At 48.2% G+C, this 25937-nt stretch overlaps 2 protein-coding genes across 2 annotated transcripts in view; both read right to left on the bottom strand.

Annotated features, from left to right (window-relative positions):
* LOC306649067 (liver carboxylesterase 1-like) overlaps positions 1-25937 on the bottom strand; it is a 162535-nt gene that overhangs the window by 13553 nt on the left and 123045 nt on the right. The window contains exons 5-7 of the mRNA XM_079119706.1: positions 4673-4826; positions 3141-3245; positions 954-1058 (exon numbers count right to left, since the gene is read on the bottom strand). Of these exons, the coding sequence (XP_078975832.1) occupies positions 954-1058; positions 3141-3245; positions 4673-4826 (364 nt within the window). The remainder of the gene's footprint in view (positions 1-953; positions 1059-3140; positions 3246-4672; positions 4827-25937) is intronic.
* LOC306647668 (liver carboxylesterase-like) lies at positions 6591-24842 on the bottom strand (the record flags this gene model as incomplete). The annotated part of the gene is made up of 10 exons (XM_079117181.1): positions 24772-24842; positions 24540-24693; positions 23003-23107; positions 20819-20923; positions 19167-19205; positions 13724-13864; positions 12048-12128; positions 11652-11799; positions 7961-8092; positions 6591-6658 (listed from the first exon to the last, which is right to left on the bottom strand). The coding sequence occupies exons 1-10, from the start codon at positions 24804-24806 to the stop codon at positions 6591-6593; spliced, it is 1008 nt and encodes a 335-aa protein (XP_078973307.1). The 5' UTR covers positions 24807-24842.

Here is a 25937-nt window from a genome sequence, read left to right as displayed (position 1 = left end):
TCAGTCATCTGGAAAGTAACCCGGCTGGCTAAATGAATGTGTCATCTCTGTGTACTCTTACCTCATTTAACACACTACATTCATAGGTGTGTTTCCCTCTGATGGGTCCCTCGGGAGCAAGGGCTCGGCTCAGGTCATACTGCATCACTCCCTTGGTGCCCTCCTCCCCGCACTTCCCATGAATGGTGGCAGCGGATGGAGTTGTGCATGGAGTATGGACCAATTGGATGAATGCACGGATAGAGGATGGCAGCTAGCACACAGGCTGGATCGATGCTTTTGTTGGAATGGATGATGGAGTTTAGATACATGGTGCCGGGAGATGCATGTTAAAATGATTGAAAATGGTTAAAAGAAACATTATTGGATGGATATTGGATTTATGGAAGGATATCGATGGATTGAATGGATCAGTGGCTGGACAGATGGACAATTAATGGTGGCCGATGAATGGAGGGAGGATGAATGGATGGGTGACGACAGGTGAATGGGATGGGTGAACGACAGGTGAATGAATGAATGGTGGAATGATGGTCATCTTAGAATCACAGTTAGGGCAGAATCTCAGGATTGGGGCCACTACTAGGTTATAATTCTGATCAACATTAGACAAATTGTAACACCTTTCAGAAAATCTTACTACGCTCAACTCCAAAATCCAAGATGGGGGTTACTTCTGTGGATATAAAATGTTCAATTTCTTAAAAATACATCTGTATACAGCAATGACCAAATATTAAGTTCTGATGAAGCTGAGGAATTGTTAGGCAATTTTTCATCATGTCATTTTGGACTGTTGACATTTGAGGTACTTTATAATAAAAGGGAAACCAAAATTACCACTTTGGATCAGGAGAGGTGGGAATCTGTCTCAGGCTGTTTGACCAGGACAAGCAGAAAGCAAATCAGGGGCCCAGTAAACAGGGTGGGGCCGCGGGGAATGGAGCACCTACCATTTTCAGGGTGGTCTCCAAGAGCTCCTCCTCTGTCTTCTGGCGAAGGCACTGAACCATGGTGGCTGAGCTGGTGGTCTCACACCCAGTCGCAACAGCAACTTGCTGCAGAGACCACAGGCCACAGCAGAGTTCAAGAGCAATGTCCCTTCCCTCCATGGTGCAGACAGAGGGGTTCATAGCCTGTGCCCAACTTCTGAAGGCTGCAGGGGAGACGGTGGGTAGCTGAAAGATCCCCTAGACCAGCAGGCCTGGGTTCCAGGCCCACTTAGCGTTGCTTCTGTTAACTAACTGACGCTGTGGCATGAGCTGGTTACACATCTGTGTCTCGGTTAGCTTATCTCTGCTGAAATGGCCGTGAGGGTCTACCTGAAAGCTGAATGTGTCAAGAAGACGACGGTGTGGAGTGGTGGTCACAAGCATGGAACCCCAAATTCCACTGTCTGGTTTCCAATTCCGTTGTTGCAGAAAGCTGTTAAAGTGTACCACTCACTTTCTGAAACAGAGGTGAAAGCTTCCGTGTCTGGAACCAAAGCGGAGCTCCTAATCCCAGGGGTAGTCATAAAGACTGGAAGAAACTTTTCTGGAGAAGTCATAGATGGGTAGAGCAGGCTCCACGGCAGTGGGGCCATGGTGGGTAGGTGGGTGTGGGCTCCCCGGAGCCTCATACAGGGTCTGCTACAGAATCGGTGCTTGGAGAAAGAGCAAGAGTAAGAGTTCTTGGATTCCCTCTGCTCTAAAATTTCTGATTTATTTTTGTTGAGCCTCATCTCTGCCATTCTTAATTCCTTAAAAAAAAAAAAAAAAAAAATTCCTCCTTCCTGAATGGAACCTGGGCATCTGGGCGTCTGTTGCTTATGACCAAAGAACTCTGAACAAAATCTCAAAAATTCTACAAATTCTTTGTGGCTCCAGTTTCCTCCCCTCCTGCTTATCAGTCCCCTGTGCATCCAGATGCTCTCCAGCCACCTCTCCACCAAAACCAAATCCACATCAGGAGCAACCAATGGGGCGATCCTCAGAACTAACCCTGTTGATGACCCATTCCTGAGCTTCCCGTTGCCCCAGATAAAAACAAAAGTCTCCCCAGGGTCCTAGGAAGGCACTGCCCTGTGCCACCCCTCAGCTGCCTCCAAGGTCCCCTGTTCTTCCCAGCTCTGGCCTCACCAGTCTCCCTCACTCTCCCACACCTAGGACGCTTCCTCTTGCCAAAGGCTTTTTGCACTTGCCGTTTCTTCTTCCTGAAACAGTCTTTCCTCATCAAGTCGAGATTGCTTATCTTTCTGGTTCTGACTCAATATTTTTTCAGGAGATGTTCCAGTAATTCTCCCCCCTACACCTAGACTAATGTTCCTTTTTGGGTTTCAATTATTGAGTCAGATTCGTTCTCTGTCTCTGTCTCTGTCTCTGTCTCTGTGTGTCTCTGTGTGAACCAGGGACACTCCAATACCAGGCTGCATCCCCAGCATTTTTATTTGAGACAGTATCTCATTATGTGGCTGAGGCTGGCCTGGAATTTTGCCATCCTCATCCTTCAGCCTCCCAAGTTTGCCACGCATGCGTCACCAGACATAGTCTGTTGGCTTTCCTTTAATATCTTGTCATGGTTGAAATCTTGTCATTTCCCTGACTATATAACATTCATCTCCTTAATCTATCTCCTCATTTGGAATGGATGCTTTGAGCGGATGCAAGGTATTGAGATATATCAAAAATTATTTGTGGAGTATTCGAATGAATCAGTGAAGTGAATTCTCCAGAAACCAACCCTGGTCACAAGGTACTCAGTGAGAATCAGTCCAGACCCATGTCAGTGCACATGGGACCACCAGCACTCAGACCATGACAGAGACATGACATAATCCCAAGCCAACTGCCACCGTCCACTGCACTTTGAGAGACTGGGGAGGGTGGACCCTGCGCTTGGCTGGCAGTCAAGTTTCAGGAGTTTGAATCAAAGCTCTGCCCTGATCATTTGCTGAACCCAGTGAGCCATTTCCATGTTCCACCCCAGTGTCCTGGCTACAAATCTCAGGATGACAAGCTGTCCCCATTTCCTGCTCACTCAGCCATTCTCACTCCAGGGACTCTTGGAGAATGTCTCTTGGATCCCACAAAAAGAAAGACCCCTGTGGATTCCTGGAGATTTGAGCGAAGTGTGCAGGAGCTGTCCCAGGTGAGCCCTACCTCAGCCCCAGGCCTGGTGTCCTTCCTGAACAGGCACGGGGTGAGAACCACGCCGCTCTCGGAGATGGCCCGGTGGAAAAGGTTCTTGGCCAGGGGAGACAACACCTGGCAGGGGTGGAGAGGAGGAGAGTTTATGCTCACAGGGAAGGGTCAGAGACACATCTGTCCTGCAAGCCTTCCTCCAAGCCAACTCTGCCCTGGCCTGTTGCCCTGGAGATTGACAGTCAGTCAGTGGATGTGACAGCTCAGCACCCGGCCTGGCCTGACCTGCTTCCTGGGCCTGCCTTCCCCAAGAGACTCTCAGCAGGGTGACACCAGAGCTTGGAAGGAGAGATAGAACTGGAAGTGTCCTGTGCCCATCATGACCATCAGAAGTATTGGAGAGATGGCTGGGCAATTCCTAGCCACCAATTCTGGCCCAGCCCTTCCATTAAGTAGCATTAATGGACACAAGGCTGTATGCTGTTTAGAATTGTAAAAACTGGAAATCATCCAAGGTTCTAAATATTATGAAGTTGGGTAAATAAATCTTTTTTTAGTCTTATCATGAATACTATCCAATTATCAAACAAAATATTACAGAAGAAACTTTAGGGAAGCATTTATGATACCCTATAATATTGAGGAAAGTATTTTCTTTAGAAAGATGATATCTAGACCACCCAAGATGGGTGAGACATGGGTAAAGTGAAAGATAATAGATCAATGATGGAGAGGTGGGTGAAAGATAAAGTCTAAGAAAAAAGACTGAGGAATGCATAAAGACTGAGGAATGTGCATACTTTTTTCTTCTTTGGGATTATCTGCTACTTTCCTTCTCTACTTTAACAAATGATATCAACATTTTCTTTCAAGTATTCAACTATGAAACAAAGTTTGAAGAATACAGTAATCAGATTGAGCCTCTGTTCAATGTTGAGGATCAGGAGGGTTTTCATTGGTTCCCTGAACCTCCTTTATCTTCCCTAGTGTCCCCCACCCAGCACCATCTCCCACGTCAACAAGGCATTTCACGTCTCAAGGTTGTGTCTGTGTGCCCTGCCCCTCCCGCTCCTCCATCCCTCCTCTCTGTCATTGACCTCACCCCCCGACACAGTATCTTTCAGTTCAAGTCTGCTACCCTCCCTGTTGGACACGGACAAGCCATCAGACCATCCCATATCCCAGAGGAAGCCCCTGCCTGTCTTGGTGATCACATCTCTCAGCATGTAGATCTGGCTTCTACTGAAAAATTAACCTTCTGTCCAAATATTAAAATGATTAGGAAGGAGAGAAAAAAGTCAACCAAGAGTAGAAGAGGAGAAAAGTCACTATTGCAGACTGGGCTGGAGATGCTTCTGGTCCCAGGACATAAAGCCAAGCTCCGAGCTTCCTGGAGGCCAAGGAGGGTCTGGGCCTTGGCTCCTCATCACCTCATGCTGGGCAGTGAGCAGAGTCAACCCTGAATCCAGGTCTTACAACCAAAGGATCCTGAGGCTGGATTGGCTGGTCTCCAAGAGGTCCAGGGGGGGGCAGGAGCCAGGAGAACTTACAAGAACAGAGACGCTTTCTCCTCCTGCTGACTCTCCAAAGATGGTCACAGAGCCCGGGTTCCCTCCGAAGTTGGCAATGTTGTCTTGGACCCAGCGCAGAGCAGCCACCTGGTCCAGGTGACCCCAGTTCCCTGGGCTGTGTTTGTCTCCTGTGCTGCAAGAGAGCAGGGTGAGATCAAGGAAAAGATATCAGGATAAGGATCTCAGGACTGGAGATGGGCTGGGGGCTTACTGTGGCTTGACATGGGTTTTCTCACAGAGGTTCATGTGTGGGACACTTGGTTCCCAGGGTGGTGATGTGGGAAGACATCAACTTTCAAGAGAGGGGCCCAGAGCTAGGTGATGAGGTCATTGAGGTGCTGCTCACAGGAAGGATCACGACAGTTCTCATGGAGCTCTGGTTATCTCTTGAAAGAGGTTTGTTATAAAGGACAAAGATGGCTCCTCCCTGCTCTCTGGCTTCCTGTCTCATGTAGCTTTCACCCTCACACGGGCTGCCACCCTGCCATCCACCATAATGTGACACAGCCAAGAAGCCCTTCCCCCAGATGGTTCCATGTTGTTAAACTGTGAGTTAAATAACCCCCTTCTCTTATGAAGTACCCAGCCTCAGGAATTTTATTATAGCAATGGAAAATGAACTAATACAGGAAATTGGTACTGCTACATGTGGTGGTGCCCACACTGTAATCCCAGTGACTCAGGAGCCTGAGGCAGGAGGATCAGAAGGTTGAGGCCACACCTCGGTAACTTAGCAAGACCCTCAGCAACTTAGTGAGGCTGTCTCAAAATAAAAAATAAAAAGGACTGGAAATACGACTCAGTGGTAAAGTGACCCTGGGTTCAACCACCATTACCCATCCCTTAAAAAAATGGGATCTTTGAAATAGCTATACCTGAAAATGTGGAAGACTTTGGAAAAAGGTTGGAAGAGTTTGGAGTTTTAGGCTTGAAAAAGCCTAAAATGCTGTAAGTGGTGACTTACGGTTGACTCTGGTGAGGGCTCAGATGACAAGGAGGTCATGGAAGTGACTCAGAGGGAAGTGACTGATTGGGGTAAAGACCACCCTTGTCATACCACTGCAGGGAGCTTGGATGAACTAAGTCCGTGAATAAGAATGACAGAAGAGTTTATTTGGTGGAAGAAAGTTCTAAGCAGCAAAGCATTCAGATTATGGCACGGGTATGTTATTGGCTGCTTTTGGCCGGAATGACGAGGCTGGAGAGCAAAGGGAAGCAGAGTGGAAAGATATGGAAATTTTGCAATCTGGATACTGAAGGAGCAAATAAAAAGTACGCAGGGGTGGAGCTGAGTGAACCCTTGAGAGAGAGGCCAGCAGGGATGCTCCTCATTCCGACCACTGGGAAGGGGCCCACACATCCCAGAAGTCCTCAAAGCCTCCGTTGCCATCCCAGGCCAGAGACCTTCCAAGACGCATAGATATCAAGGGAATAGCTGCAGGCACTGTCCACGTGCTTCCTGCCCAGGGCCACCTCCAGACCTGCTCCCTGGTCCATAGCCAACAGCAGCGGTCTTTGCAGAGAAGGCGGGAGCCCCTGCTCCAGCAGGCCATGGCTCAGTCTGTCTCACACGAGCACTCTGGCTACCGAGCGGATCAATCACCCACAAAAGAAGCAGAATTATAAAAGAAGTGGTTTTTACAAGAATCCAGATGAGAGACAGACAACTTTGAATAGGGTAGAAGAAAGGAAGGGGAGAAGTAATTGGATTCTGAATAGATTTGAAAGGTGGAGCCACAAGGATTTGCTGGTCCCCTTGGTGTGAAGAGAAGATAAAGAAGAGCATCTGAGCTGCCACAGGCCTTTATCCTGAGCAACCTGGAGGAGGGAGCTGCCAGCTGTGTGGGTGACTTGGTGGGAAGAAGAGAGTTTTTGTTGGGGCTCAGAGGAGTTGGGTTCAGTCTGTCCCTTGAAGTGGGGGTGCTCTGTTGATGTTCAGGGAGGAGATGTACTTAAAGACGGAACCTGGGGGCAAGGAGAGGTGGGGGCTCCAAACAGAAGCTGTGAGAGTGCTGCTGGGATCACTCAGGGAGACAGTGGAGGGAACGAGAGAGACACTCGGAGGCCTGAGGATGCAGAAGGAAGAGTGGCCATCAAAGGTCTGAGGAGCAGCCAGAGGGTGAGAGCATGCAGGGCCAAGAGAAGGAGGCATCTCCAAGAGCTGTGAGTGGTCATCTGTGGCCACTGCTGAGAGGTCACACGAAGTGCCAAGAGGGGTTGAGGTCATCGGTGACCTGGACAAGCATAGACAGGAGACCTGGACAGGTGAAAACCTACCTGCATGGGTAGAGGATGGACGGGGCAGAAGGAGCTGGAGAGATCTTGTGGCAGTTTTACCGGAACAGGAAGCAGAAACAGTCCAGAAAGGAAGAGAAGAGGCTCCCTGTGAAGGCCACGCATCCTGGGCACGAGGGCCTGGGGCAACCCATGGACAGGCAGACCTGAACCCCTCCTCCAGCTCGGGCGTCTTCCCAGTGGCGATCAGAACCTGCCCAGAACACCTAGCAACCACCTCAGGGTCAGCGGTCAGAAAAGGCTCACAGTCACTGCACACTGCAGAAAACCTGGTTCCTGTCCCCACAGAGACTTGATGCAGAAGACTCTAGCCCTGATTGCAACATGTGCCAGATGCTAAGAAGGACATGGTTGAGTTGATCCCAGACTTCTTCAGGGAGCATGGATCCCTGGATCACATGCTCTGGTGACGTCCCACCTCCCCACCCTGGTTTCCCCCACCCCCAGCACTCGCTGAAGTCGCTCCTTCGCCCTCCTTTTGGGGGTCACAAGTCATCTGCAACTGCTGAGAGTTAGCATATCAAAGACATTTGTGGAAACGTTTTTTAAAAAATTACATTATTAATATAGGTAAAATATATGAGTTTTAGATACATCCATAGAGGATGGTTACATACGACACTGGATTCGAAGTCATCGCCAGTTCTGACTTCACCCTTACTCATTCTAGCACGGCTTTTAAAGTAGAAATCAAGCAGCATCATTTTTACTATAGAGGGCCCTGTGGGTGGCCCACCACCTCTCTCACTGATGTCGCAGCTCAGGATTCTGAGTGACTCTGGCTCAGGGCACATGAATACCCCTCCTCCTTGCATGGTAGCAGGAGAGAGGCCAGGAACGGCCTGTGCCTCAGCCCTGTTACAGTGAGTCCGAAGTGAAGCCTAGGATAGCAGAACTTGCTCAAGGCCACCAAAGCAAGACTGGAACCCAGGCCTCCTGACTGTAAGCTCACGGCCAGCACAGAGCTGTTACCTTTTAAAAATGGGATCCCAAAAACAGAGTAGACATCGTCCCCATGGTCTGCTATCACCGTCTTGGGTCTCGTGTCCGATGCGAAGCTCGGGCGATACTGAAACTCGTACATGTAGGTGGGGGCTCCGGCACCTGGGAAGACAGGGGTTTGGGCACAGTTTGTGTCATCAGACCCACAGTGGATGGTCTCAGGGTCTCTGGCTGTGCAGGAAACCCCTGAGTTGGGAGAGGAACAGAGTTATAGGAACACCCCGGGACTGGCCTGCTGCAGAGCTGGTTGAGGAGGATGTGGGCCAGATGTTGCTTGAAGGAGTGAATGTTGACACCTGGGTCGATCCACTTAAAGTCTCAGCACAGGGCTACCGGCTTGGTTCACAAAACCCCTTGGCCCCTGACACATTCACCCACAAAACATCTTTATGGACCCAGTTTACACTGCTTCACTGAAAACACACTAGTGCTCGTTTGTTTTAAGAAATTCTATAACCTCATAGGCGTCTCCTGTTCAGCCTAGTTTTGAGCATTTCCAGTGGTTTTCTCACCTATCCTGAGAAGAATGAAGCAAAACCAAGTGGGTCTTCTGAAAGAGGATATTTAAACACAAACACAGGCGGAAAGGGAGTGGGCATCTCTTGTGACTCAGGAAATTGCAAAGTGGAGGTTTCATTCATACTTCCATCTCCTCAGATACCTCACTTTCTCTTCACCTGGGGTGCACTAAGGTGATAAGGTGGTGGCAGAGAAGAGAAGGGGCCAGGAAGGGTGACCTGCTTCTATCTTGACCTCCATCTCCTCTGCCTTTCTATCTACCACCAAAGCTTCCTGTCCAAGCCCCAAGAAGATTCCAGTTCTCCTTCTCTTGGGTCATCCAAGCCACCAATCCCTGGTCCTACAGGACTAACTCAGGATCCTGCAGCCTGGGGACCTCAGCAGATTGCATTGGTCCCAATGTCCCCAGATTGCATTGGTCACTCTAAGAAGGGAAGGTTGAGGCCCCAAGTTAGGCTGGTAGAGAAATGTGAAGCCTTTTCCCTCCTTGGAGACAGCAAGAATCTTGGAAAATGCCAAAAAAAGTACACTGAACAAAAAGATCACTCATAATTCCACCACTCATAGAAAAAACCTCTTTTGGTATTTTGGTATATTTCCTTTATGTGTATAAACTGGGAATAATATTGTCTATGCTATTCTGTAATACACAGTAATCATTTCTTCACATCATTAAATATTCATCCACAAAATGATTTCACAATAGATGTTATCTCAACACAAGGATGTAGAATAATTTATTTAACAGCCCTTTCCACCCCCGTCAGCGCAGCTGAGGTTTAGCAAGAATGACCTTTGGAACAAGCATTTCTGTGGCTCTGTAATCCTCTTACAAAACAGTGTCAAGGTCAAGTTGGGCTTGTTAAAAGGAGAGTTTAATTTTGCCTCTGCCACTCACATGCTTAAGAAAGGATCTCAGGACCAAGCATAGAGGAAAGTTTGGTGGATGAGATAATTATTTTAGGCAGTATGCTGCCCAGAGAGTCTCTCTCTCTCTCTCTTCTCTCCTCTCTCCTCTCCTCTCTCTCTCTCTGTAGGGAAGGCTTGTGGAATTTGTAGCACCATTTTTATTTTTATTTTATTTTTAATATTTTTTAGTTGTAAATAGACACAATACCTTTGTTTTACTTATTTATTTTACGCGGTGCTGAGGATCGAAACCAGTGCCTCACATGTGCTAGTCAAGCACTCTGCCACTGAGCCACAACCCAGTCCCTGTTTTCATTTTTCAACCTCAGTATTCCAAGTGATAAAAAGAGTTAAGAAGTCCATAGTCTTCAAGGGGTTTGGTGGTAGCACATGTCAGTAGTTTGGCAAGACTGAGGCAGAAGGATTGCAAGTTCAAAGCCAGCCTCAGCAACTTAGCAAGGCACTAAGCAACTTAGTGAGACCCTGTCTCAAAATAAAAGCTGAAAAGGGCTTGGGATGTTGGCTCACTGATAGAGTCCTCCATGGATTAATTGTTAGCACACCAGGACAAAAAGAAGAAGAAAAGAAATCCACGTTTAAATATAATGGAAAGCAGTTTTGCAATATGTATCAAGAGCTTTAAAATGTTCCTGTGATCCAGCTTAGTAACCTCCTTTCTAAACCCCAATCTTAAAAAAAAAGAAGAGATATGATTAATTATTTATGCACATAAGGGTCTGCATAATGTTATTTGTAGCATCACAATTAAGCAGTCATAAAGATAAGAAGAGTAGATTTTATGTACCTGATAATAGACATTTTTATGGGTTTTTATTGACATTGAGGAAATCCTCCAAATGTACTGCTTTCTGAACAAAATAGTCATATAAATGAATTTTAAAAACTATGTAAGCTGTAGAAAACTTATTAGAAGATAATACAGAAAAAAATTATAGCAGGTGACTGAGTAGAGGAATTCTGAGTGATATCTGGTTTCCTCTTTGTTTCCTATTTTCAAACTTTCTACAATTATATTAATTCTATATTCAGAAAAGCTCGCTGATCAAGTAACAGTGAGACAAATACAATAAATGAAAAGTTGATAAAATCCATGCAAAAATAAAGACCTTGAACTCAAACATCATGAAATCTCAGATCAAAGACTCAAGTCCAACATGAGTGGACCCCATGACACGCAGGTGGGGACATCACAGATCAGACCCAGTAGCAGACACATCCAGGTTTATGGAAGGGGAGCAGGGTCTCATGGGGCACCTCGGGAGGCGAAAGTGGTATTGGCACCTGTATCGAGGGGTTTTTTGGACAGATGCTAACCTTGCTGTAGCCAGCTTTTTGTTTTTAATTATGCTTATAAAGTACTGAATTTTAAAACCCTTGCGGCATGCTTAGAGAAGTCAAGACCAGGGAAGCATTTCCTGGCTTGCAGATTAGGTGGATGAAGACTGGTCGATAACAAAAGGTCCTGTGGGTCTCCTAGGTTGCACCTGGAAATGGCCCCTGTTCCCCAGAGCTCCCCGGCTCCAGGTGTCCATTGGGGCACCGCTGGGCAGTGCCTCCTCCATCAGCTTCTGTGTTAGTCTCCTTTGCATTGCTAAACCAAACACCTGAGACATCAAGCCTATAAGGAGGAAGGCCTCATGTTGCTCATGGTTACAGTCACAGTCATTTGGTTTTGTTGCTTTGGGAACGGTGGCAGCAGGGGGACATCATGCCATCAGGTGACAGAGGAGGCCTGTTCACCTCATAGCAGTCAGGAAGCAAAGAGAGAAAGGCTGAGGTTCCAGTATCTCCTTCAAGGACAAGCACCCTAGGACCTAACTTCATTCAACGAGGCTGTCCCTCCTAAAAGTTCCCCAATGTCCCAATGGCACCATTGGCTGTGACCAAGCCCCCAACACATAGGACTCTGGGGGACATTCAAATATGATCTATGCCAACTCTTACCTCTTTCCTGCATCGCTTCCTCACCTCCCCTCAGAAACATTGGTGTTTCTGGGGTCACTTCCTAAACGAACTCCTTGCACTTGAATCCTGTTTTCGGTCTGCTACTAACAGAGACAAAACAGGACGCCCACCACAACCCAGGCCATGCGGAATCAGCCTCTCGGGCCTAAACATCAGCAGATCCCACATCTGTCTATGCTGGAGCCGGGCAGATCCCACATCAGGCTGGTGAGTCAATTTCCTCTTCCATTCAACCTCTGGGACTCACCTCTGTGGCCACGGGCCACAATCACAGAAGGGACACAAAACATGACATCTCCCATCAAGTCCAGGAACAGTTCTTTCTTTTTGACAGGGTCGTCCGTCCGTCCTAAGTACTCCTCGGTGGCCTCTGTTGTCAACTCCTCAGAGATGTTCTGAAATCATCAACAAAGTGACCAGCCCCCTATGGTGAGAAAGGCAGCTGCCCAGCCACCTATGAAGGATCTATTGATCATGGCCCTCCTAGACTGGAGCAAGTCTTTTCTGGGGTGGTGAAGTGGGAAGGCAGAAAATCAGGGCACCAGATCCCAACCTTTGTTCTCTCTTTGAATTGATCTGTTTTGTGGGGCAAGCTCCCAGCCCTTCTTTCTTAATCGGTTTCCTTGATTCCCTAGATTCTTACGATGAGTGGGTAGGACTTCCACAAGAGGGCCGTGGCCGTCTGCTGGTCTAGTGTGTCTTCAGAGAGTGGAAAGCCCATCATCTGTGAAAAAAAGGTTTAGCATTTGTGAGTCATCAGGAAATTAAGAGAAAGAACCCAACCAACAAACCAGGGCAGGCCAACCAACAACCCAGGGCAGGCCAACCAACAAACCAGGGCAGAGTGAGGGCACTTTGGCCCGTCGTCAATGGGCATGGGTCTTTGATGCATTAAACAAAATTAATGAATCAAATAACTTATATCAGAAACTCGAGGAGTGCAAAGAAGATAAACAAATGTTTAGTGGAAGCTGTCCTTGCTATATAAGTGTATCTTTATGTCTAACTCTATCTGTCAGCCAGAACCCACACAATGGCCAGTCCAGAGAAGGAAGGTGTCAGCCAGGCTAATGTCGACGTGGAGGACTTAGGGACCAAGGGAAGAAACCACACCCCCACAGACTTAGATGACCCAGCAAGCCAAAATCCACCATGAGGATTTGTCCTCTCAGCATAACCTCTGAAATCCTTCTGAAGGGAGAACGGTATAGCTCCCAGCAGGTGACGATCCTGTCCAACCTCACTCTAGCCTGGCTGCCAGTGACTTAAGGCCACATCCTAGGAGGACCTCAGGCTCTTAAAATGACTGCCTGAAAAAACTCAGTTCTTCCAGGTGGAAATACTGTTTTCTCCAGCCAAAACCTTGTGTTGGGCAAGCAGACCCTGGACTCTCTCTGAGGGCATTTATCTTAGAAAGTTTGCCATTATCAATCTTTTCTCTGTCCTTTGAAATATAAACACCCCCATCCAGAACTAATTCCTCAAGGACCTGAGAGCATTTAAAAAAAAAAAAAAAAAAAATTGAAGCCTCCTTGAAAGGTAAACTATTTGGGGCATAAATCTTGAGCATCCTTCCAGGCCTGGTCCAAGTACAAAGCCTAACTTCATTAGGGGCCTTCCTTCCACCATGCCTGTGCTTCTTGGCCTGAAGAGGAGTCTGTTTCTCCCACAGCTGAGCACGGGTCAACCAATGCCGCGGGTGAGCCAAGCGACTCCCCGCTACTCCACCCACAGTGCCCCCCAGCTCCCCAGCTTTGAGAGGGCTCCAGCCTTTGCCGTGGGGGGATTTTCCCCACTGCAAACTTACTACTGAAGAAAACCTGTTCCGTGGCTTTCAACTGGTTCTTCTTTAAGAGAAGAAAAGGTCTTCTTCCCTTTCAGAAGCCAGTTTCAACTCGAGGAGAAGCAACTTTCTCTGACTCTGTCCTGGGGCGGGTGCGGGGAGCGCAGGTGGGGATCTGTGGGGCTCACAAGTCCCAGCCCAGGGTGGAGGGTGCTGCCAGACCTCACTCTCCTGTACTCCCTGCTCCTGCCACTTCCTAAACAGCCTTGGTTTTCCGTTTTGCATCGTTATTGTCTCTACTGGCTCTCACACCTGGACAAGAAAGATCCTTTAACAGAAAAACAACGAGTGTTTGGAGGGAGGGGTTCCCAGGGCCCTGGTACCCCAGGGACAGTGGGTCATCCCAGGAAATACTGGGGACAGCTGCACTGAATTCAGAGGAAGGGCTTTGAGGCTGAAGAACCCATGGGGCCAGAAGTCGGAGGGCAGAGGAGCGGGTCAGGGGGCCATCTGTCAAGTGGCTTGCGCGTTCTCACCGTTGGAATATACCAGCCGAACTCTTGCTTGTTGATGCCCAAGATGTAGGGGACCGTGTTGAAATTCTTCTCAGCCAGAATCTCTTCAGGGGCCTTGGGCAGCACAACTCCGTCAACTACAGTTGTGAGGACGGGGTACCTCTAGGGAAGAGAGCAGGCTCGTTCTATGATTCTCCTTCCCCAGGAAACACTCCAGTCCCCCTCTGCCTGTCTGAGGGTGAGCCTAGCATCATGGACCCTATGTATGGCCATGGGCAGTGGCAACAGACTCAGGGTTCTAACAAGATGACAAAGTCTCTGAGACTTCAGAGGACAGAAATTGAACCAGGGCTAGCATTGGTAAGGTGACAACGCTTTGAGGGAGCATAAATATTTACCAAACTGAAATATATACAAGTTGAGTATTCCTTGTTTTTGTACTAGAGGTTGAACCCAGGGCACTTAACCACTGAGCCACATCCCAGCCCTTTTTAATGTTTTATTTTGAAACAGAGTCTCACTACGTTGCCTAGTACCTTGCTAAGTTGCTGAGGCTGACTTTGAACCTGCGATTCTCCTGGCTCAGCCTCCCAAGTCATTGGGATTGCCATCGTGCCCAGAAGGTTGAGTATTCTTTATCTAAGATGCTTGCGACCAGAAGTCTTCCTGATTTTAGAGATTTCTTTTTGATTTTTGGAATATTGCATAAACATAATTAGATGTCTCAGGGATGGTACTCAAGTCTGAACACACCATTTTTAATGTACCTGGGATTACACTAGGGCTTGTCACATGAGGTCATGTGTGAATTTTCTATACACGGTATCATTACAGCCCTCAAAACATTTTGGAGTATTTTGGATTCATAGTTTTAGATTCGGGATGCTAAACCTATCAGACAAAGAGAGATCTATGACACAGAGATAAATACATATACACACTTAAACCTATCTATCATTCTATTTGAAATGTGCCTATTTCTCTATGTATCTGTCTGTCTTTCTATCTCTCTGTTGATCTGCATCATTCTTTGAGAAAAGGAGGACAGTAAAATATCATGTCCCTGAAATGCTTCTCTGTTCCCAAGAACTCAGCCAAGTCCAGGGAACAATGACAGCGGGCCTGTGTCGGATGCCTAGATCATATTATCTTGAAGGGCACTGACTTGCTGCCACACATGCTAGGACTCAGGGCATGTTAGTGTTATCTGCTGAAAGCTGCTTACTCACATGCACGCCCCGTTCCGTGGGATACTAGTCATCTAAGGGACAAGTCAAGTTAATGATGTCATTGCTCTGTAGCCCAACCTATGGAAGCCCTCTCCTCGAAGCAACTGAAGCACAGCAGAGCAAAGGTGCTCATCCACCACTGGACAAAGCACCATGAGGGGTGGAGATGCCCTGTCCATGGTGTCACCACTGGGCCATCCCCAAGGGTTTTCAATAAGATTCCTGTCCTGCACGCATCATTGGGTATTTTCTTTGTCCCTTGGTAACCTAGCCCAATACCCTAGGACAGCTGGGCTGTGGACCAGTCACACCTTCTGTAGTTGATTCTTGTTATTCACGGTCGTTATGTTCTGTAAATTGCGTGAATACTGGATCAGTGAATACTGAGCCAATGCTCCACAGGATGAAGAGCGAGATACTTACAAGCCCCATCAACTTTGTTTGATGTGTAAGTTCTTTTTTTAGACACTTTATATTACATAGATTTCTCACAAAGAATTAGCTATGTGTAGTACCAACTACCAATAATACACCGGACAGGAAGGGGTTAACATTATCCCAGCCCTGGGTCACATAAGAGCAAATGTCTTTGTCTTCAGTTTCACAACCCTGCTGTCCACTACATGCTTTTAACATTCCTCCTCATTTCAAGAATTCCCAAATTTATTTTTTTCCCATCTTTTCCACAGCTGAAGCACACACAACAGATGCTATATTAGCACTGTGCAGGGTGGCCTCACTCACAGCTAGGCAGTCTCCTGCTCCCTGGATGTGCTGTTCCTTAACCCTGGGAGTGACCAAGAGCACCTCAACCCCCGGCTGAACCAAGCTCCTCTGTCACAGGTGTTTTCCTGCTAAGGAGCACCACTTCTGCGCTGTGCTGGGTGGGCATTTAAAATAGAGAGATTACCAACAAAAAGCACCAACATGCACACACACATGCAAAGTAACCCCAAGACAGACAACAAAGAACTGGCACTAAAACAACAAAACTGGCACTAAATAGACCACAAAAAGAACACTTCTTTGTACAGAAGATGAAACAAGAAGACAGAATTGTTTTGTCTGATTTGGGATGGGAATGTATCAAGTGACTCAAACTTTTACCACTTTGCTCCTATCCGTGAATAACCACAAGAGTGCTGTATGTTTGATTTTTCAGAAATCAAATCATAGGATTTGTGGTTAAGGAGGATTGACTCCCTCTCTGTCTGTCTGTCTGTCTCTTTCTCTCTACTTATTTTGCTGTACTGGGGATGGAACCCAGGGCTGCGCACAGGCTAGGCAAGTACTCCACCCCTGAGCTACATCTCCAGCCCTGTCTATCTATCTACATCTTTAAAAAGTATTTCTTTGTAAAAGCTTATTATGAATAGTTTGTACAGTGATTGCTTTCTTGCTGTGTAATTGACAATATTAAACAAGCATTTTTTCTATGCCTTGGGGAATTATCCATCTATACTTAAACATGAGTTTTCACTGATAAAAGGTTTGCTTTGGAAGGAACAGAACCCCTCACCTTCACGATGCCTCAACTGAATGGAATACATGAATAAAAGAATCTGAGCTGATATTATGTTGATAAATTTCCCAAATTTACTTTTTACTTCCAATGCAAAATACAGGGTCACAGAATAAGTGGGTTCACATGTCACCACCTGGGAAGCTGGTTCTGGGTATAGTTATGTCATGCTCAGTCACAATGGTGTAGCTGTGAAGATCATGTGTCTTGAAGCTGAACTACCCGGATGTGAATCCTGGCTCTTCTACTTATTAGCTGGTAACTTGGAAAGGCAATTTCCCCTAAGGCCTTGGTTTTCTCATCTGTGAACCCTTAGGAAGCAAAGGACAGATACAAGCAATGCTCCGGTGCTTGGAACCCAGAAAAGGCTCCATTAACATTGGATATTATTGATGAGCAGGATTATTACAGATCCCCACATAGACTCCAGTCTCAAGTGCCTACCTCCAGCTCTGTACTCCATGGGCCCTATTTCCCTCCTTGGAGAGCAGATGGAACTGAACAATTCTGGAGCTTTGAGACACTATGGTTTCCAAGACTCGTGTCTACTCTGCTAAGACCAGTGAATGACGGCTGGGGCTGGCTGTCCACAGGAAGTCTGATAACCTGAACTAGATGCAGCACCAGGGGCCCAGATCCTAATCCAACCTGGCTGACAATAGAAAGACTCTGAGAGCAACACCTGCTCCTCAGAAGCTTACCGTTCAGAAAGGGTGGCCAGAGGAGGCCGGGAAGGGAAGTGGCTTATTTAGAAGAAGGTACGTGGCAGGCCACCTGGAGCAGGGCTCTGCCACACCATAGACATGGCCTGAATGAAGGGACAGGTCAGCATGTTGAAGAGCCCTGAGCTCAGAGCAATGCCCTGGGCAGGTCAGACAGAGGGCCGCCGGGTAGGGCACGGCCTCTGCACACTGTCGGGCTCTTCACAGGCACTCAGATATGACGTGAGGTTCAACTGATGGAAGGAAGCCAGTTTGTCTTGCCAACGAGGCCAGGCTTTTAAGAAGGGAGAGGGCATGCTTTAGAAAGGCAAGCCTGGTGACCCCAGGGGACGTGAGAGCCGGGACCGAAAGAGGAATAGGAGATGGTACGAATCCAGAAGGCAGAGGTGGCAGCCTCCCTGGGACGGCCTGCTCAGCCACAGAGGGAACCACGGTCATTGCAACTGTCTGCTCATGGCTGCTGCTGGTTCCCTGTGAGGCCACTTTGCTGTGCTTGGGCCGGAGAACTCGGGGCTCCCATCTTCCCTCTTTCTCTCCGAGCTGTCCATCAGCTGTCCATCAGCAAGGGCTGACAGCTCTTCCTTCAAAAATACCCAGACTCCAGCCACTTCTCTCCACCCCACTGCTCTGAGCCTGGTCCAAGCCACGAGGCTCCCTTGCGGGCCAGGGGCCGCCTCTCAGCTGACCTTCCTGCGTCTGCTCTGCCCTCTCCTCCACTGCTTCTACCTCGTGGCGAAATGGACCTTCAGAAAATCTAAGACCACATCGCTGCTCTGTTCAGAGCCCTCTGAGCACCTCCCAGCTCATGCCGAGTCATAGCCCAGGTCTTCCAGGGACCACCCCACCCCCAGCTCCAAGACCCCAGCCTCCCCCTCGCTCCCTCCCTCAAACGTAGAGGCTTCTTGGGCCTCTGCAGTGGCTATTCCCTCCCCCAGGAACACTCCTCCTCCAGTTGCCCTGACTGCTGGTTTCCTTCCCTCCTCCAGAGCTCGACTCGAAGGTCACCTGCTCATCAAGCCACCCCCTGACCCCTCTGTTTAGATAGAAACCACTGGTCAGTTCTCTTTATTCTTTCAAGGCAGGGTCTCACTGAGTGGCTGAGGCTGGCTGGAACTTGTGACCCTCCTGAGTCGCTGGGATCACAGGCGGGCACCACTGCCCCACTTCCTGATCCCTTTTGACCTCAACTCTGACCGAGCACAGCACATACTGCCTGTGGTTTTATTTTTTCTACTGAGCTCTCCTCCCCCTGGAATGGAAGGCTCAGGAAAGCAGGGAATCTTGCCTGTGTCACTGTCACATCCCAGCTGCCAAACCACATCCTGCAACGTAGTAGGATGAATGTCTGAGTAGACCTCAACTCATCCTGACAAGACTTGAGAGAAGTACGGGGGTCTCCTGGGAGGGAGCAGAGGCCGGGCTCTTAAGGTGCTGCACGGCTAATGTCACCAGACCCTGGAAACTTACTGGCAAGTGGGAGGGAAAGAAGAAGGAGAAAATGGGGATCCTGTTGGGGTTTCCTAGCACTGGGAGGAGGGCCCTGTCCTCAAGACAGATCCTGTGGCCTGTTTCCCTCCCTCCCTGCAAAGCTAATCACCCTGGGCCTTCCAGGAGGTGTGTCCTCCTCATTAAAGAATCCTGAGTCCCTCATCTGGTTACCTCTTCCTCCGGAGAGTGTTCTAATGCAGTCTTCTCCCCTTGGGCCTTTTTGGAAGCAGAAATATAAATGCAAAATTGGTAGCTGAGTCCAGAGGACATAGAGTTGCTGACTGGGAGCACCTGGCCTGGAGTCAGGGGAGCAGGTTCAAGTCCTGCCTCTGGTCCACCTGGCTGTGTTACCCGAACAAGTGACCTCCCCTCTCTGGGCCTCAGCAAGATACACACAGGGAGTGGCTGTGCTCCCACCAAGGAGAATTCTTTCATTCATTGTGAATTGGAGCCTAAAGTTCTTAAGACACAAAACCTGTCATCAAGAAGCCAAAGGGCCTTACCTTTCTGGGGTCTTCAAATAAATCAAGACTAAAGAACTTCTGTAAAGACAAAAGCAGAGGTTGTGGTGAGAAGGCTTCCTGTGGGAAAATCCGATTTTCATGAGCTCTGCCTCAGAGGTATCAGGTTCTCTCACCCAGAGCCTCTTTGGCTGGGTCCAGAGGAAGCGGGCAGGACAGGGGTTGTGCTGGGCATGGGTGCAGAGTGGAGGCGTAGGAGAGGGGAGGGGCAGGTGCCAGCAAGGGAAGGACAGGCCCCCAGGCCTAGAATGAGGCCACTGGAGCTCCAGAGAGGACGTCTGTGGTGTGCCTTCCTCTCCTTATGCGCTGGGTCCTCTTGTGCCAACACAGAGTGGATGAAACATTGGCCTCTTTCAAGGCATTAGGAAGCAGAGTTGCTCTGATTCACAGAAAACCTTGCTTCCTATGTGGACTGGAAGAGCCAGGACCTCAGTACCAAGCTCACATTGGACTCACCCCACAGACATAGGCAGTACCCAGTGCTGTGTCCTACCGTGGGGCCCAGGAGTATTGCCCAGAGTCAAGATAAAGAAGCCAAGTGTTCCAGCTGCTTCTGAGCTCCAACTCACACCTCCCCACCAAGGGAGTAGTTCCCCTTGGCCTGAGTGCTGTGTTTTCTGGGTGTTTGTCCTGCTGGGTAAGCTTCTCTGTGGTGACAAACCACCATGATCACCCATCAGTCATCTGGAAAGTACCCGGCTGGCTAAATGAATGTGTCATCTCTGTGTACTCTTACCTCATTTAACACACTACATTCATAGGTGTGTTTCCCTCTGGATGGTCCCTCGGGAGCAAGGGCTCGGCTCAGGTCATACTGCATCACTCCCTTGGTGCCCTCCTCCCCGCACTTCCCATGAATGGTGGCAGCGGATGGAGTTGTGCATGGAGTATGGACCAATTGGATGAATGCACGGATAGAGGATGGCAGCTAGCACACAGGCTGGATCGATGCTTTTGTTGGAATGGATGATGGAGTTTAGATACATGGTGCCGGGAGATGCATGTTAAAATGATTGAAAATGGTTAAAAGAAACATTATGGATGGATATTGGATTTATGGAAGGATATCGATGGATTGAATGGATCAGTGGCTGGACAGATGGACAATTAAATGGTGGCTCGATGAATGGATGGGAGGATGAATGGATGGGTGAACGACAGGTGAATGGATGGGTGAACGACAGGTGAATGAATGAATGGGTGAATGGATGGTCATCTTAGAATCACAGTTAGGGCAGAATCTCAGGATTGGGCCACTACTAGGTTATAATTTCTGAATCAACATTAGACAAATTGTAACACCTTTCAGAAAATCTTACTACGCTCAACTCCAAAATCCAAGATGGGGGTTACTTCTGTGGATATAAAATGTTCAATTTCTTAAAAATACATCTGTATACAGCAATGACCAAATATTAAGTTCTGATGAAGCTGAGGAATTGTTAGGCAATTTTTCATCATGTCATTTTTGGACTGTTGACATTTGAGGTACTTTATAATAAAAGGGAAAACCAAAATTACCACTTTGGATCAGGAGAGGTGGGAATCTGTCTCAGGCTGTTTGACCAGGACAAGCAGAAAGCAAATCAGGGGCCCAGTAAACAGGGTGGGGGCCGCGGGAATGGAGCACCTACCATTTTCAGGGTGGTCTCCAAGAGCTCCTCCTCTGTCTTCTGGCGAAGGCACTGAACCATGGTGGCTGAGCTGGTGGTCTCACACCCAGTCGCAACAGCAACTTGCTGCAGAGACCACAGGCCACAGCAGAGTTCAAGAGCAATGTCCCTTCCCTCCATGGTGCAGACAGAGGGGTTCTAGCCTGTGCCCAACTTCTGAAGGCTGCAGGGGAGACGGTGGGTAGCTGAAGATCCCCTAGACCAGCAGGCCTGGGTTCCAGGCCCCACTTAGCGTTGCTTCTGTTAACTAACTGACGCTGTGGCATGAGCTGGTTACACATCTGTGTCTCGGTTAGCTTATCTCTGCTGAAATGGCCGTGAGGGTCTACCTGAAAGCTGAATGTGTCAAGAACGACGGTGTGGAGTGGTGGTCACAAGCATGGAACCCCAAATTCCACTGTCTGGTTTCCAATTCCGTTGTTGCAGAAAGCTGTTAAAGTGTACCACTCACTTTCTGAAACAGAGGTGAAAGCTTCCGTTGTCTGGAACCAAAGCGGAGCTCCTAATCCCAGGGGTAGTCATAAAGACTGGAAGAAAACTTTTTCTGGAGAAGTCATAGATGGGTAGAGCAGGCTCCACGGCAGTGGGGCCATGGTGGGTAGGTGGGTGTGGGCTCCCCGGAGCCTCATACAGGGTCTGCTACAGAATCGGTGCTTGGAGAAAGAGCAAGAGTAAGAGTTCTTGGATTCCCTCTGCTCTAAAATTTCTGATTTATTTTTGTTGAGCCTCATCTCTGCCATCTTAATTTCCTTAAAAAAAAAAAAAAAAAAAAATTCCTCCTTCCTGAATGGAACCTGGGCATCTGGGCGTCTGTTGCTTATGACCAAAGAACTCTGAACAAAATCTCAAAAATTCTACAAATTCTTTGTGGCTCCAGTTCCTCCCCTCCTGCTTATCAGTCCCTGTGCATCCAGATGCTCTCCAGCCACCTCTCCACCAAAACCAAATCCACATCAGGAGCACCAATGGGCGATCCTCAGAACTAACCCTGTTGATGACCCATTCCTGAGCTTCCCGTTGCCCCAGATAAAAACAAAAGTCTCCCCAGGGTCCTAGGAAGCACTGCCCTGTGCCCACCCCTCAGCTGCCTCCAAGGTCCCCTGTTCTCCCAGCTCTGGCCTCACCAGTCTCCCTCACTCTCCCACACCTAGGACGCTTCCTCTTGCCAAAGGCTTTTTGCACTTGCCGTTTCTTCTTCCTGAAACAGTCTTTCCTCATCAAGTCGAGTATTGCTTATCTTTCTGGTTCTGACTCAATATTTTTTCAGGAGATGTTTCCCAGTAATCTCCCCCTACACCTAGACTAATGTTCCTTTTGGGTTCAATTATTAGATCAGATTCTGTTCTCTGTCTCTGTCTCTGTCTCTGTCTCTGTGTGTCTCTGTGTGAACCAGGGACACTCCAATACCAGGCTGCATCCCCAGCATTTTTATTTTGAGACAGTATCTCATTATGTGGCTGAGGCTGGCCTGGAATTTTGCCATCCTCATCCTTCAGCCTCCCAAGTTGCCACGCATGCGTCACCAGACATAGTCTGTTGTCTTTCCTTTAATTATCTTGTCATGGTTGAAATCTTGTCATTTCCATGACTATATAATCATTCATCTCCTTAATCTATCTCCTCATTTGGAATGGATGCTTTGAGCGGATGCAAGGTATATGGATATATCAAAAATTATTTGTGGAGTATTCGAATGAATCAGTGAATGAATTCTCCAGAAACCAACCCTGGTCACAAGGTACTCAGTGAAGAATCAGTCCAGACCCATGTCATGCACATGGGACCACCAGCACTCAGACCATGACAGAGACATGACATAATCCCAAGCCACTGCCACCGTCCACTGCACTTTGAGAGACTGGGGAGGGTGGACCCTGCGCTTGGCTGGCAGTCAAGTTTCAGGAGTTTGAATCAAAGCTCTGCCCTGATCATTTGCTGAACCCAGTGAGCCATTTCCATGTTCCACCCCAGTGTCCTGGCTACAAATCTCAGGATGGACAAGCTGTCCCCATTTCCTGCTCACTCAGCCATTCTCACTCCAGGGACTCTTGGAGAATGTCTCTTGGATCCCACAAAAAGAAAGACCCCTGTGGATTCCTGGAGATCTGAGTGAAGTGTGCAGGAGCTGTCCCAGGTGAGCCCTACCTCAGCCCCAGGCCTGGTGTCCTTCCTGAACAGGCACGGGGTGAGAACCACGCCGCTCTCGGAGATGGCCCGGTGGAAAAGGTTCTTGGCCAGGGGAGACAACACCTGGCAGGGGTGGAGAGGAGGAGAGTTTATGCTCACAGGGAAGGGTCAGAGACACATCTGTCCTGCAAGCCTTCCTCCAAGCCAACTCTGCCCTGGCCTGTTGCCCTGGAGATTGACAGTCAGTCAGTGGATGTGACAGCTCAGCACCCGGCCTGGCCTGACCTGCTTCCTGGGCCTGCCTTCCCCAAGAGACTCTCAGCAGGGTGACACCAGAGCTTGGAAGGAGAGATAGAACTGGAAGTGGCCTGTGCCCATCATGACCATCAGAAGTATTGGAGAGATGGCTGGGCAATTCCTAGCCACCAATTCTGGCCCAGCCCTTCCATTAAGTAGCATTAATGGACACAAAGGCTGTATGCTGGTTTAGAATTGTAAAAACTGGAAATCATCCAAGGTTCTAAATATTATGAAGTTGGGTAAATAAATCTTTTTTTAGTCTTATCATGAATACTATCCAATTATCAAACAAAATATTACAGAAGAAACTTTAGGGCAGCATTTATGATACCCTATAATATTGAGGAAAGTATTTTCTTTAGAAAGATGATATATAGACCACCCAAGATGGGTGAGACGTGGGTAAAGTGAAAGATAATAGATCAATGATGGAGAGGTGGGTGAAAGATAAAGTCTAAGAAAAAAGACTGAGGAATGCATAAAGACTGAGGAATGTGCATACTTTTTTCTTCTTTGGGATTATCTGCTACTTTCCTTCTCTACTTTAACAAATGTATATCAACATTTTCTTTCAAGTATTCAACTATGAAACAAAGTTTGAAGAATACAGTAATCAGATTGAGCCTCTGTTCAATGTTGAGGTATCAGGAGGGTTTTCATTGGCTCCCTGAACCTCCTTTATCTTCCCTAGTGTCCCCCACCCAGCACCATCTCCCACGTCAACAAGGCATTTCACGTCTCAAGGTTGTGTCTGTGTGCCCTGCCCCTCCCGCTCCTCCATCCCTCCTCTCTGTCATTGACCTCACCCCCCGACACAGTATCTTTCAGTTCAAGTCTGCTACCCTCCCTGTTGGACACGGACAAGCCATCAGACCATCCCATATCCCAGAGGAAGCCCCTGCCTGTCTTGGTGATCACATCTCTCAGCATGTAGATCTGGCTTCTACTGAAAAATTAACCTTCTGTCCAAAATATTAAAATGATTAGGAAGGAGAGAAAAAAGTCAACCAAGGTAGAAGAGGAGAAAAGTCACTATTGCAGACTGGGCTGGAGATGCTTCTGGTCCCAGGACATAAAGCCAAGCTCCGAGCTTCCTGGAGGCCAAGGAGGGTCTGGGCCTTGGCTCCTCATCACCTCATGCTGGGCAGTGAGCAGAGTCAACCCTGAATCCAGGTCTTACAACCAAAGGATCCTGAGGCTGGATTGGCTGGTCTCCAAGAGGTCCAGGGGTGGGGCAGGAGCCAGGAGAACTTACAAGAACAGAGACGCTTTCTCCTCCTGCTGACTCTCCAAAGATGGTCACAGAGCCCGGGTTCCCTCCGAAGTTGGCAATGTTGTCTTGGACCCAGCGCAGAGCAGCCACCTGGTCCAGGTGACCCCAGTTCCCTGGGCTGTGTTTGTCTCCTGTGCTGCAAGAGAGCAGGGTGAGATCAAGGAAAAGATATCAGGATAAGGATCTCAGGACTGGAGATGGGCTGGGGGCTTACTGTGGCTTGACATGGGTTTTCTCACAGAGGTTCATGTGTGGGACACTTGGTTCCCAGGGTGGTGATGTGGGAAGACATCAACTTTCAAGACAGGGGCCCAGAGCTAGGTGATGAGGTCATTGAGGTGCTGCTCACAGGAAGGATCACGACAGTTCTCATGGAGCTCTGGTTATCTCTTGAAAGAGGTTTGTTATAAAGGAACAAAGATGGCTCCTCCCTGCTCTCTGGCTTCCTGTCTCATGTCAGCTTTCACCCTCACACGGGCTGCCACCCTGCCATCCACCATAATGTGACACAGCCAAGAAGCCCTTCCCCCAGATGGTTCCATGTTGTTAAACTGTGAGTTAAATAACCCCCTTCTCTTATGAAGTACCCAGCCTCAGGAATTTTATTATAGCAATGGAAAATGAACTAATACAGGAAATTGGTACTGCTACATGTGGTGGTGCCCACACTGTAATCCCAGTGACTCAGGAGCCTGAGGCAGGAGGATCAGAAGGTTGAGGCCACACCTCGGTAACTTAGCAAGACCCTCAGCAACTTAGTGAGGCTGTCTCAAAATAAAAAATAAAAAGGACTGGAAATACGACTCAGTGGTAAAGTGACCCTGGGTTCAACCACCATTACCCATCCCTTAAAAAAATGGGATCTTTGAAATAGCTATACCTGAAAATGTGGAAGACTTTGGAAAAAGGTTGGAAGAGTTTGGAGTTTTAGGCTTGAAAAAGCCTAAAATGCTGTAAGTGGTGACTTACGGTTGACTCTGGTGAGGGCTCAGATGACAAGGAGGTCATGGAAGTGACTCAGAGGGAAGTGACTGATTGGGGTAAAGACCACCCTTGTCATACCACTGCAGGGAGCTTGGATGAACTAAGTCCGTGAATAAGAATGACAGAAGAGTTTATTTGGTGGAAGAAAGTTCTAAGCAGCAAAGCATTCAGATTATGGCACGGGTATGTTATTGGCTGCTTTTGGCCGGAATGACGAGGCTGGAGAGCAAAGGGAAGCAGAGTGGAAAGATATGGAAATTTTGCAATCTGGATACTGAAGGAGCAAATAAAAAGTACGCAGGGGTGGAGCTGAGTGAACCCTTGAGAGAGAGGCCAGCAGGGATGCTCCTCATTCCGACCACTGGGAAGGGGCCCACACATCCCAGAAGTCCTCAA

The sequence above is a fragment of the Sciurus vulgaris genome, assembly GCF_902686455.1.
Source record: "Sciurus vulgaris genome assembly, chromosome: 17".
Classification (NCBI taxonomy): domain Eukaryota; kingdom Metazoa; phylum Chordata; class Mammalia; order Rodentia; family Sciuridae; genus Sciurus; species Sciurus vulgaris.
The sequence above is the reverse complement of the archived record's forward strand: the minus strand, read 5'-3'. Positions and strand labels throughout refer to the sequence as shown.